This window comes from Amphiprion ocellaris, chromosome 14, assembly GCF_022539595.1.
Source record: "Amphiprion ocellaris isolate individual 3 ecotype Okinawa chromosome 14, ASM2253959v1, whole genome shotgun sequence".
Classification (NCBI taxonomy): Eukaryota; Metazoa; Chordata; class Actinopteri; family Pomacentridae; genus Amphiprion; species Amphiprion ocellaris.
The window spans coordinates 19,316,157-19,328,743 of record NC_072779.1 but is presented as its reverse complement, the minus strand read 5'-3'; the positions used below and the strand labels follow the sequence as shown (position 1 = coordinate 19,328,743).

The following is a 12,587-nucleotide window of genomic DNA, read 5'->3' as shown; positions in this document are numbered from 1 at the left end:
CATGCAAGTTGACCATTCATGTTAAGGAAGCAGGTGATGTCTTATTATTTGACTAGTATACACAGGCTACCAAAATAATGTAATAACTTGTATCCATTACATTAAATCACAATACACAAGTACATATTTTTTGACTGAAGTACTAGATCAAAAAATTACTTGACCTAGACTATAATACTTGACTGACAAGTATGTAAAAATGTTGTTTAGATCTCAGGAAGTACCCCATTAGTAGTGGTTACCAATAAAAATGTATGGCACTTTCAAACACATATTTTTAAAGGTTGTTGGCTGAAAAATAGTTACTATTTTTAATAACCCAGAAATGTCTGTTTCAGTGGCACTTATTAATACCCGGTACGATTTTGCTAAAACATTTGTCCATGTATTATTTCTAACCTAATTTATTGTGTATCTTAGTCATAAAATCAAGATTAACACTGATTTAGTTTGTTTGTTTTTTCCTCAGTATTTTCTGATTTATGGAGTGAAAAAAGAGATATCCCAAACCCCCTTTGTATAATCTGTTAACTTGAATGTGTCAACAAAATGAAACAAGTTAAATAAGTCAATTTTGTAACAGGCTTCATCTAATCCAAGATTGCTGTTCTGTAATTTAGAGCAAATTATTGCATTTTCATGTATAATACCTCATTTGCACATTTGAACATAAAATTCCAGAAACCCTGTATTAAAAGAAACCATTGTTTTATTGTGAGTAATGTCTGGGAAGTTTCATGGTTTTATATATATTAGTTAAAAAAATCTTACATTATTAATCTCTCCAGAAGGTGCAATTCCCATCATATAAAATACTGAAATAAAAAGCAAACCAGGACTCTGTGAAGGGACATTTTCATGACTGATCATAACATGCTTTATACTTATTCAAAGTTGAATTCACCGGGGACAGATTAAAAGTGAGACTGAGAAAGAAAAAGAAGACTCATAATGGATGTGCACTTGTGTGATGACAGCATTCACCCTGCCTCTGTCTGCTCTCTTAATGTGGAGATGAGATAATGAAACAGAGAGCAAACCATGAGCCAGCAGGGGTTCAATGGCACATTCATTCTCAGTTCCAGATCTAAGTATCAGCCTCTTTCAAATTGTCTGAGTCACAGAATAAATGCAGAATCACCATCTGCACATAAAGTCTTATAAAAGAAACTGCATGCATTAAAATGTGCAAAGGACATAGTCGCCTGTTTTAAGCTTCATTCCATCTGTTACACTCCAGTAATGAAATTCTCATATGTGAATGTTGGCTGACTACTGGTAGTTTTTAGTAGATGAACAGAAGCAAATAGAGGTGAGGCCATCTTAGGCTGAGTATATATATAAAAAACCAAGGGCAGAGGCTACCAGAGAACCAGCTCAGCCCTGTGTTTTGCACAGAGCCGGAGGCTAATCACAGCTTCAGAGAGACTGAGTGACACCATTGCTAAGAGTTCCAAGGCCACTCATTGATCTTGGCTTCTGTGTCTTGTATTTCATGGGTTTGTGAATCCATGGCAACAGCAGCATGAATGGTCTATTCAGGATAACATCCGTCGCCTCTGAGAAATTATGGATCAGCAAACAACTTGTGTAGTTGATTGGATTCTACTCCAAGTAAAAGGCACCCTCACAGTTTCAGCTGCTCTCTGCTGCCCCGTTAATCTCTTTCATCTTTGAACTTAAGGTCAAATGTATCACCACATATTGTCAAAAATATATTTTTATGGGGTTTGTTTATGGGCTGCACAGTGGCTCAGTGGTTAGCACTTTCACCTCACAGCTCGAAGATCCCTGGTTCGCTCCTGTTCTCTGTGTGCAGCATGGGTTTTGTCCGGGTACTCTGGCTTCCTCCCACAGTCCAAAAACATGCTGAGGATAATTGATGATTCTAAATTGTCTGTAGGTGTGAATGTGAGTGTGATAGTTTATCTCTATGTGTAGCCTTGTGATAGACTGGTGACCTCTCCAGAGTGTCCCCTGCCTTCACCCTAAGTCAGCTGGGATAGACTCCAGCTCCACAGTGGCTATACAGAGTATTAAGCAGTGTATAGACAATGGATGGATGGATGGATGGATGGATTGGTTTGTTTATACAGTGCTTGCTAAGATGGTGCACATCCCACAGTTTATAATAAAGAAGGGTAAGATTTACAACTGGTATTACATTTCAAACAGTGTTGCTGTGGACTGAAGCTTGATTGACAAGAGCCTACACCTGGGGCCATATATTGTAAATTGGCTCGGAGCTTTAGTAAATCAAAAATATCCATCAACTTCCTAGTATACTGCATGTCAACACACAGTCTGGTGTCACTTTGGCTTAAAGTTCCGCTCCTGCTGTTGATTTAACCACTAAAAACGCATCTCTGTGCATCAAAGTTACATATTTAGAAGTTTTAATCCCATGAGAATAATAAGTCCTGCCTTAAAATAGTTTAGATGTGACTCTACGATGTTGCTTCCTCCAGAATAATCTATGAAGTCCTGCCTGTCTTGACATGCAGCCTTCCCTGCTCACATACGAACCCCTGGAAGTTGATGTTTTTGAAACTGTCATTAGTATACTATAGTTTCAAGGAGGAAATGCTCCATTACTAGTACTGGAGTTAATTGTTTGTACCAAACATGATATGTCTTCCAGTATATAAAAACACCAACGGACACGTTAACAAGGTAAAAAGCTTGAATTTCACCTGAAGGATATTTAAATAGCACTGACACTTTGTCTGGAGTCTGAGTTACATACAACACTGACTACTGACAATTCTGGTAATAAAAGAGTGTGAAAGCTGGTTGTAATTCTCACAGGGACCCTGCATCTCATTTTGTAAAATGGATCCTCTGTACATCTTGAAAATTGATGAAAACAGAAAAAAAGATGAAATCATATGATAATTATGGCATGTAAATAATGACCATCTATCAATGACAACATCATATAATATACAACTTTGAAAATAATTATTAGACCACTGTGAGAAATGAGTAAAAAATTAATCCTTGACATAAATATGATATTTCCAGTCAACAGGGTTTTAGTGTGTCCAAGCTTGAGGCAAAATCTCATCTCGTGTTGACAATTTATACACCAAATAATGTTGGCTCAAAACGTTCTCAGCCATCTAGTGTGAATTTTGACACTTTTCCAGTTTCAATACATCATCAACACAATTTATCACATGTATTGACTTCTTTGTGGCTTTTAGAAGATGCTGTAATCGTCATAGTGAAGTAATAAAGTACTATTTGCACATGTTAATGAAATAAAATATGTCTGTTTATGTCACAATAAGCACTGATTGACCCTCACGTTCACCATGAAAACTAAATTGCTGATGTAAATGTGACATCGTTTGAGGTTCTGCTTTTGTAAAAGTCATTTCTCAGCTCTGTACAACTTGCTGAACTGTAATACATCTTGTGTAAGACAAGCCTGAGATTTCTATTCTCTTCTGGAAGTTTCATTTTCTGGGTGTATATATAAATGCTGTTCCTCAGAATCCCCTCACTGGTGAAACGCACATCTGAAGGCAGATTACGGATTGTCTACAGCCCAAACTGGCAACCTGCATGCTGTTCACAGGGGGAGGCGCTAGTCCGCCGTAGTTTCTGGAAGGAACCTCATGCTTGCACCATGGAGAAAGTGAGTGTCCTGAAACTCTTTTCATGATTAATACTTTCAAACCGACACAATTAACAGATATTGATTCATTTGTCCGAGTTGCTATTATTCTAAGCTTCTTCACAATAATAATGTAGTGACTAGCGGGGTTAGTTAGCTCTTTATACCAAGACTTGAATGTTTGCTAATGTCAGAGATAGTTAGCTTAGCATCATTCCGGTAGTAACATAGCTACTGTGCCCATTTAGCTGCGATTACATGCTTGGGCTCGATTATGCTACCCAATATTATTCTAGCAGAACTGGGCTAAAGTTTGAGTCCGGAAAAGAGTGCACACTTAGTAAACTGTCCATTTGTGCACGGCTGTGGCTAACTTGGCTGTACAAGGTTAGCTAACTGTTAAGCTAACGTGCATGACTTAAGATTGTCACGGCTGCTTTATCATTGAAACAGTCTCATTGAGGTTTGCTTGTCACTGTAGTCAATATCTGTGTCCCGATGTATCAAAATAGTTGTCTAACTCTTTGCAAATCGCCCGCACGCTACTCAGATAACTCCCCAGTTAGCAAATCTCCGTCCAGCAGCTAACATTAGCTCACAGTGTGAACGCTGTCGGTAATTAGATGACGGGCAAATGAGAGCTGCGGTTAGATCCCTTTGTACTGTAATGTTGTGAGAGAGCTTAAAGTGTGGCGGACAGTCTGTAGCACATGCTGCAGGACTATTTTTGGATCCAGTGTTTTCGGCAGCAGCCTGCTCTCACAGCGGAGGATCTTTCTAGATGCACACGGGGCCGCTGTCATGGCTACAGCCGCATTTTGTCGTCAACTGCCGCGATCTCTCGAATTTTCTACTGTTCGGAAGTGAAACTATTTTTAGTTTTGAGACTGTACTTGTACTACTAAAGTAATGAGCGGACTAATCATCATGGCCTATCTGGCAGTAACACGAAAATCTACAGGCAATAAATGCTGAGCACCATCCAGGTCAAGAGAGGGCACTGCATGGTTACGATTGTGCTGATGCTCTGAGAAATTCAATATTTCTACATGGATATTTATTAAATCCTTTAAAGAGAGCAGCTTTAGTCTTGCAGCTAATTCCACTACCTCTCTGTAATATGATGTTTGCATTTATGTTATCTCTTAATTATTACTGGTCTTATAAGTGATCTAATTATAAATTATCAGACTGGGGTTTACTTAATGCACGCCCACAGGGTACTTATGTGACTCTTTTGTGTGAAAGCTGTAGTGTAACAGATTTACAAGCTCCCTTTTCATCATGGACAGTAGATCTATTGGTTTTGATTGTGGGTTATTGTGTGATTATGCACAATGACTGCACATTAATGACTAAAAGAAGCATGCTAGAAATTTCCAGATCAGATATGAACATGCAATCAGCATATTATTGAAATTGCAATGTGGCCAAGTGCAATATCCAAATTGCAGAAGCAGCAATTTTTTTTGGATAAAATCAGAAAGTTTTGCAACATGCCATTAAAGGAAATGAGGCATTGTGGTGGTACACAGATTTAGTGGCCAAGAAATTAAAAAAACCTATTCAATAGCAGTATGATTTATTTTTTTTGCATGTTGTTCAGCCCTGTTCTTGATGCCCCAATGACTATATACAAATGAAAGCTTCATTGTCATCACTCGTACCTTTTTTAGGTAAAAGTCAATCCATTGTGCACAGCTGCTCTGAGAACTTCTCTTTGTCTGGTTTTCTGAGGCAACTGCTCACTTCAATCTTCAGTCATACTGTGACGAATTTCACTAATTAATAATTTCTCAGTTGCAGCTTGTTGGATAGTTAGATTTAAGGGTGTGAAATGTGAAGAGATGTATGAAAAAAAATCAAAAGTTGTAGAATTTTCTATAAATCCATTCTTTCCCTCCATAACCGCAGAGAGAAATCCATGCCAGTCAACATATTGTTTTTCACCCATAATCTTTAATGCACTTTAAGTGTTATCACATAGTTGTCAGATGAAACCAGCAGGGATAGAGAGCTTCTTTTTTTAGAACAGCACGGTGCTTCTTTGTGCTCAATGGGTAATACGTTCTGTTATGTACAGTGGAGATGCATAGCTAAAGCTTATCAAATTGCAACAGAAACCAACAAGTGACAAAGGATGTACTGTGTACTTGTGTACCTTTTTTTATTTATTCTTACCCTCTAGCATCATCAGTGTGTTTTGCCTTTATATTCCTGCCGACTTCAGTGTGTAATTGTAATAAGTTGTCTCTGTTTATATACTACAAGCCACCTGCCTTTTTAAAAAAAACAAAACACAACATTTATTTTCAGTAAGTGAAATTTTAAAAAGTGGAGTCACCTCTTACAAATTTGGGCCTTCTTGCTGTGAGGCTAGACTTTCAGGCTAATGGAGTAACAAAATAAAATTCTGTTTTTCTGTCTGCATCACTACTGCACCTGTGTGACATGAACAGCTGAATGGTTGTCGGTTCATTTTCTCAGCTCTGCCAGTAGCAGCTGTGAAGGATGTGTTCTATACTGGGGGATTGTGTACTTGCACTTCTGTGTAAGAGTGAATTTAGAGCCTGAGAGCTGTAGTATTGTAAATGAGCCTGTTTTTGCTTCATAGGTCTCAGCATTGAAAGATCAGGGCAACAAGGCCCTGAGTGCAGGAAATATCGACGAGGCTGTACGCTGCTACACCGAAGCCTTGGCTCTTGACCCATCGAACCATGTCCTGTTCAGTAACCGCTCAGCTGCCTATGCCAAGAAAGGCAACTATGAGAATGCTCTCCAGGATGCCTGTCAGACTATCAAGATCAAACCTGACTGGGGCAAGGTGAGATAATTCATTGTTCTGCCATTATTCTGTTGACAAGATATGTGGGGGTTAAAAATGAGAAGGAAGTCTAAAATCTTTCAATCAATCAGGGCTACTCTCGCAAAGCTGCAGCATTGGAGTTTCTCGGCCGGTTGGAGGACGCTAGAACAACTTACCACGAGGGACTCCGACAAGAGCCAAGTAATCAGCAGCTAAAGGAGGGCTTACAGAACATCGAGGCCCGACTTGCAGGTAGTAACAATGTGTTAAGTCTTTTATTTTACAGAAAAAGAGGCAGAATGTTGTGAAATATGCGTGAGTCGCTTTGTGTTCCTACGTGGGCTGAAGATGGCTGCTGACAGAATCACTAAAGTAACATTGGATTGTGTGTGCACAGGCTTTCAACAGGAGAGTAGGCAGTCCACTTGGGGTTTGACTGTTGTGATTCATTCAGACAATGAACAAATAGTAGGGGTTACAGATGAGAGAAACCTGGTGAATATCATCCTCGACCTGCGGAGGATGAGTGCGCATCCTGATTGTTCCTTTGTAGCTACTAATAAAAATGAACTTTTTGCTTCACCAGAGAAAACAATGATGAACCCCTTCGCTATGCCCAACTTGTATCAGAAGCTGGAAAGTGATCCTCGGACTCGTGAGCTGTTGTCAGATCCCAGCTACAAAGAACTGCTGGAGCAGCTCAGGAACAAACCATCTGAGCTTGGCACGTACGTGTATTTGAGTTTTTCCCTTACAAAAGGTATAGAGACATGCACAGCAAACAGAAGTAGTTACTTTATTGCAATGAAAGTTTGAAAAAGTAATGAAAAATGTACAATTTGTAAAAGATTACCTAGTATGTGTGAGCCCAGTGTCATTTCATGTATTTCTTGTCTGAAAAACAGCCAAAAGCTACCTGGACTAAATGAAACTCAGAAATCACAGGTTTATTTGGAACACGTGCAACAGCCAAGAATACTGTGGTGTTTGAAGTGCACTTGTTTGACTGATTGTCATGTAGGAAGCTGCAGGATCCCAGAGTGATGACTACACTCTCTGTGCTGCTGGGACTAAACCTCTCTGAGATGGAGGAAGAAGAGGAGCCCACTCCTCCTCCTCCTCCTCCCAAACCCAAGGAGACTCAGCCACCTCCTCCCAAAGAGGAAGACCTGCCTGAAAACAAGAGAAAGGTAAATCATTTGGTTGTAACTTTCACATCTTATCTAATCATGAATCTTATTTCTAAGTTTAGTTAATCGCTCTCTGTTTCTAATTGCTGTTATAGGCCTTGAAGGAAAAAGAACTTGGGAATGCTGCATATAAGAATAAGGACTTTGAAACAGCGCTGAAACATTATGAAGAAGCAATTAAACATGACCCTACCAACATGACTTACATATCTAATCAAGCAGGTTAGTATTCTCACACTTTGGAAGGCTAATCAGCTTCACACATTTGAGCTGTCAGGCACATTAAATACATAGGGGAAAAAAATCTCATATATAGAATCTGAATACTGTTAAAAGGATGATTTTTGTAATTGTGTAATGTTTAATGCAGACCTCAAAGTGTTGTGATGTATTACTTCCCCCACCACTTCAAATGCATCCACAGCTTGGGGAAAAAGATGATATTTTTAAAATGCAAATTGATGTAAACTTGTAGACTGCTTTCTGAAGCCTTCAGAAATATGCTGACATGATGTATTACTTTTAGTTATTGCTTTAAATGCTAAATATGTACTCCCTTTTGTTATCATTTCAGCTGTGCATTTCGAGAAGGGAGATTTTGAGAAGTGCCGAGAGCTGTGTGAGAAGGCCATTGATGTTGGCAGAGAGAACCGAGAAGACTACAGACAAATTGCAAAGTGAGATTTTAAAAATATCTTCTTCTTCTTTTTTTTTTTTTTCCCTGTTGTCCCTCACAGGTTAGAAGCTCTGCAGAGGACTTATGGGACTTGGAACAAATGTTAAAACTGCAGAAGATATTTAGTCTAATCTGGATTAATGACCACAGGCATCTTGGGGTCTAGGGGTGTTTGTGTTGTGTGACGACACAGGACATCAAATGTGTTTATTGTTGGTCTGACCGGCCACGTTGATAAGGAGGGTGAGAGCTGTGTGTTACAGGGAGGGTGAGATATTTTTACATGTGGCAATAACTGGGCACATATACAGGTGCACTCTCTCCTGAAAGGTAAATGGCTGTGTATATGTAGTGCTTTTATTGCTTTCATCTGAGGCAGTTTAGTTAGCCCACTCATCCATTCACACACAACCGCTACAATTCATGCTACCATGCAAAGTGCTCACTTGAAGAGCAGTTTTGGGGTCAACGTCTTGCTCAGAGACACACACTTCCTCCTGAGCCTCAGGCACCTTCCAAAGTGACAGAAATAGTTGTGTAACGACTGAGTAAAGGTCATTTCATGATTTCTTCATGACCAATGGACTATGAGAGCTGATGGTAGATGCGCACAATTTTATTCATACAATAGGTGAATGTCACTCTGCAGTGCAGGTGGTGGCATTCCCAGATACATTGAACACAAAAATATTTATGGAACTCCTGTAGAGGTTTCTGAAAGGCTGTGATTTAGCATTTTTTTAATAGGATGTAGCAGCTAGTTACAAATTGAGCTGCACCACCATGTGGTGTAATTACTCCTGGGGTGTATGGAGTACAACGGACAAAATAGTTGAATTTTGGACTTCCCACTGTGTTTAGGCACCGTGGTTGGAAAGCATTCAAATCAGATCATCTCCAAATTCCAGCAGCTGCTACATTAATTATAATGATGAAACACAAAGGTACGGAAGATGGAGAGTCTTTTCCTATAGTCTTTCTTCGTAGAAAGCTTGTCTTTTAAGCAGCATTTGTTTTTCTTTTCCATGCGGAATTGCTGTGCTTTGAAGATCACAGCAGTTGGGCTGCATGGACTGTCCAGAGAGAGATCTGCATGGACCTCCACATACTTGGGTGGATGACCAAACAAGGGTCATGCAGACCCTTGTGGATATGTGAAAAAAATTGTTAGGCCTTAAAATTAGAGAAAGGGGTTAAGACAAAAATACACTTCTCCAATCCAGTGTTGAAAAGCTGTAGGGGTAGGTCCTTCTAGTGTTTAACCACAAGGCAGTCTGTAAGCAGTTCTGAAGAAGCACGCTGGCCTCTTAACATTTTTTTTATAGAGAAACCATATTTGAGTGATGTTCATTTTGTCGTTAACTATCATAGGATAATGTTATTTTTTACACCGAAAAATCAAAGAAAAGATTTGTCGAAAAAAACCATCTTTTCTTTGATTTGTCGGTGTAAAAAATAACGTTATCCTATGAAGAGAAACCAGCTGCATTAAAGAAGAACCACTAAGTGGCAGTGTTGCTCTGTTACTTGCCAATGCTGTAGATGCAAATCATCTGTCCCTTTTGACTTGAGAATTTTGTTAAAGAGCATAAAGGTGGTTGTCTGTCTTTGTTTCACAGCTATAATCCAATCTCAGGAGCAACGAACTTTCCCTCACTTTGTTGTTCTTTACTATAGGGATGAAGAATGATGTCAGATCATTGCTCCTTCATGTAATAACGCGTTTATCGTTATCGGTCTCCTCCTCCTCTTATTTTTACAGGGCCCTGGCTCGAATTGGGAACTCATACTTCAAGCAGGAAAAATACAAGGAGGCAGTTCAGTATTTCAACAAGAGTTTGACGGAGCACCGCACTCCTGATGTTTTGAAGAGGTGTCAACAGGTACAGTGGCTTCAGAAGATGTAGACATGGACAACGGACAAACAGTATACTTTATTTAAAAAATGCATCAGAACCTCATTTAACCTTGCAACTGTAATTTGTTCTGTAGGCAGAGAAGATCTTGAAAGAGCAGGAGAAACTAGCCTACATCAACCCGGAGTTGGCGCTGGAAGAGAAGAACAAGGGCAACGATGCCTTCCAGAAAGGTATATGTTGTAGCTGTAGTCATTGTCATTTGATTCTTGGTTTAAGAACTTGCATACAAATGAATTTCTCTTTTCCGCCCCACAGGAGACTACCCCTTAGCCATGAAACATTACACCGAGGCCATCAAGAGAAATCCCAATGATGCCAAACTGTTCAGTAACAGAGCAGCCTGCTACACAAAGCTGTTGGAGTTTCAGCTTGCCCTGAAGGTAGTGCATCCTTACCAAGCACCTCTGCAAATCTTTCCATGTGGTTCTAGCCTGCTTGAAGTGTGTAAACTTTACCGTACATGAATAATTACCTTGATAATCTTGTTTTTTTAGGATTGTGAAGAGTGCATCAAACTTGAGCCCAGCTTCAGTAAGTAGGAAACTTAATATATTTATATATTCAGATGACAATTTAGACATTTGCTTTAAGAATTGTAAAATATTATATTTTTGCCTAGTCGTTGTGACTTTACAACTAATTTAACACATCTGTCTACAGTAAAAGGCTACACACGCAAAGGAGCTGCTTTGGAGGCCATGAAGGATTATTCTAAAGCTATGGATGTGTACCAGAAGGCTCTTGAGCTGGACTCTTCCTCAAAGGTAATGGTAACTTTACTGATAACCCGTGTTGGTAAAAACTGAGTTAACTCCATGTGTTGGCTGCTGTTATACATACCACACTTGGGGCAGCAAGAGGTGAACTGTGTGACCCTGTGTACAGAGAACTTTCACAGGAATTTGCTGCAGATTGTTCATGCTTCTGCTCTTAGTTGTGGCAACAAGCACCATCCGAATTGACTCAAGTGTACCCATACTTTAGAACATTTAATTCTCTTTGATTGTCACTAAAAGCAAATTCTGTGTGTGTGTTGCACAGTGCTGCAACATGCAAGAAGTGGAGCTGTCCTGCTCCTTTAACATAGACTCACAGATTGGGAATAGTGAAAATGCACGACAAAAAATTAGATAAAATGTGCAAGAACATGTTAACGCAGCAGTTACAAATAAATCAAGTTTCCTGATATACTTTTGTCTGAATTTACTTATCCCTATTAGTTATACATAAACATAAAATAGCATTGGTAGGAGTAACAACAGAGATAATAAAGAACACTGAAAGTTATATTTCAAATCAGTAAGTTTGGATTTCAAAGTATTTTTGGTGATGTGTGCAGGTCTATTCATGTTCGTATTTTCTGTTCAATATGAGTAATTGTCTTTTTCCAAATTCCCTCCTCTCCACCTTCAGGAAGCCACAGAAGGCCTGCAGCGCTGTATGGTCAGTCAGGCCATGAGGAATGACAGCCCTGAAGAGGTGAAGAAACGAGCCATGGCTGATCCTGAGGTGCAGCAGATTATGAGTGATCCCGCCATGCGCATGATCCTTGAGCAAATGCAAAAGGACCCACAGGCACTTAGCGAGTAAGTCGACCAGCTTCTGAGTCTATGTCTGTCTCTCTGCCATCAAACAATGTGTTTAAGATATGCAGTGATTCTAGGAAATCCCTTAATAATTTGGTTTATCTGTTTCATCCGCAGCCACTTAAAGAATCCAGTTATTGCTCAGAAGATACAGAAACTCATTGATGTTGGACTGATAGCCATTCGCTGATGACAGACAAGAGCCACGTGTGAAGAAACTCCAAGACAACCGTGGAACAACGCACAGATCCCTCCAAAATAATACATACTCTTTTCTTGCCTTCAGATTCAAAATTATATTGTTTGTCTCACTGAGACTTTGTGTGTATGTTTATGTTTTTTTTTTTTAAATCAGTTTCACAACTTTTACATTGTATTTAAGAAAGCATCTTGTATGTAATCTGGACATCTTAAGGACTCTGGATAATTTCATCTGAAAAAATTCATGTGTACAGATGCTGAAATACATCTTAAAATAAACATCACAATGCAGTGCACCATTAGGCTCAGTGTTTAAAGGGGAGATCCACCCTGAAGCTGTTCTCATATTCCTGCTGGTTCATGCTTTAAGCAAATTTACAAAGAACCAGAAGAATTGCCACCACTCAGATTCAGGATTGTTTGTAGATGACACATTGAAGTTGTCAACATTTGTCATTGCTCTAGACATCTGTGTCTTTAAGGTTTCACTAAACTTGGTGCTTTAAAGTTGACATCTCAAATTAGTTTTCTCTCAGTGCTTCCTCTTCTGGTGTTTTATAAACCTCTGGTGCAAAGCTCAATCTGTA

General features: G+C 39.3%; 1 protein-coding gene across 1 annotated transcript; it reads left to right on the top strand.

Moving 5' to 3' along the window:
- Positions 1-3,519: 3,519 nt before the first annotated feature.
- On the top strand, positions 3,520-12,296 carry stip1 (stress-induced phosphoprotein 1). The gene is made up of 14 exons (XM_023276348.3): positions 3,520-3,643; positions 6,237-6,446; positions 6,539-6,680; positions 7,015-7,156; positions 7,450-7,618; positions 7,714-7,840; positions 8,193-8,295; positions 10,057-10,177; positions 10,287-10,383; positions 10,469-10,593; positions 10,708-10,744; positions 10,874-10,977; positions 11,627-11,799; positions 11,917-12,296. The coding sequence occupies exons 1-14, from the start codon at positions 3,635-3,637 to the stop codon at positions 11,987-11,989; spliced, it is 1,632 nt and encodes a 543-aa protein (XP_023132116.1). The 5' UTR covers positions 3,520-3,634; the 3' UTR covers positions 11,990-12,296.
- Positions 12,297-12,587: the final 291 nt, after the last annotated feature.

Excerpts from the sequence above, each read along its gene's own strand:
- stip1 (XM_023276348.3), top strand. Across the intron at positions 6,681-7,014 it reads CATCGAGGCCCGACTTGCAG|AGAAAACAATGATGAACCCC; the intron begins GTAGTAACAATG and ends TTGCTTCACCAG. Across the intron at positions 8,296-10,056 it reads GACTACAGACAAATTGCAAA|GGCCCTGGCTCGAATTGGGA; the intron begins GTGAGATTTTAA and ends TTATTTTTACAG.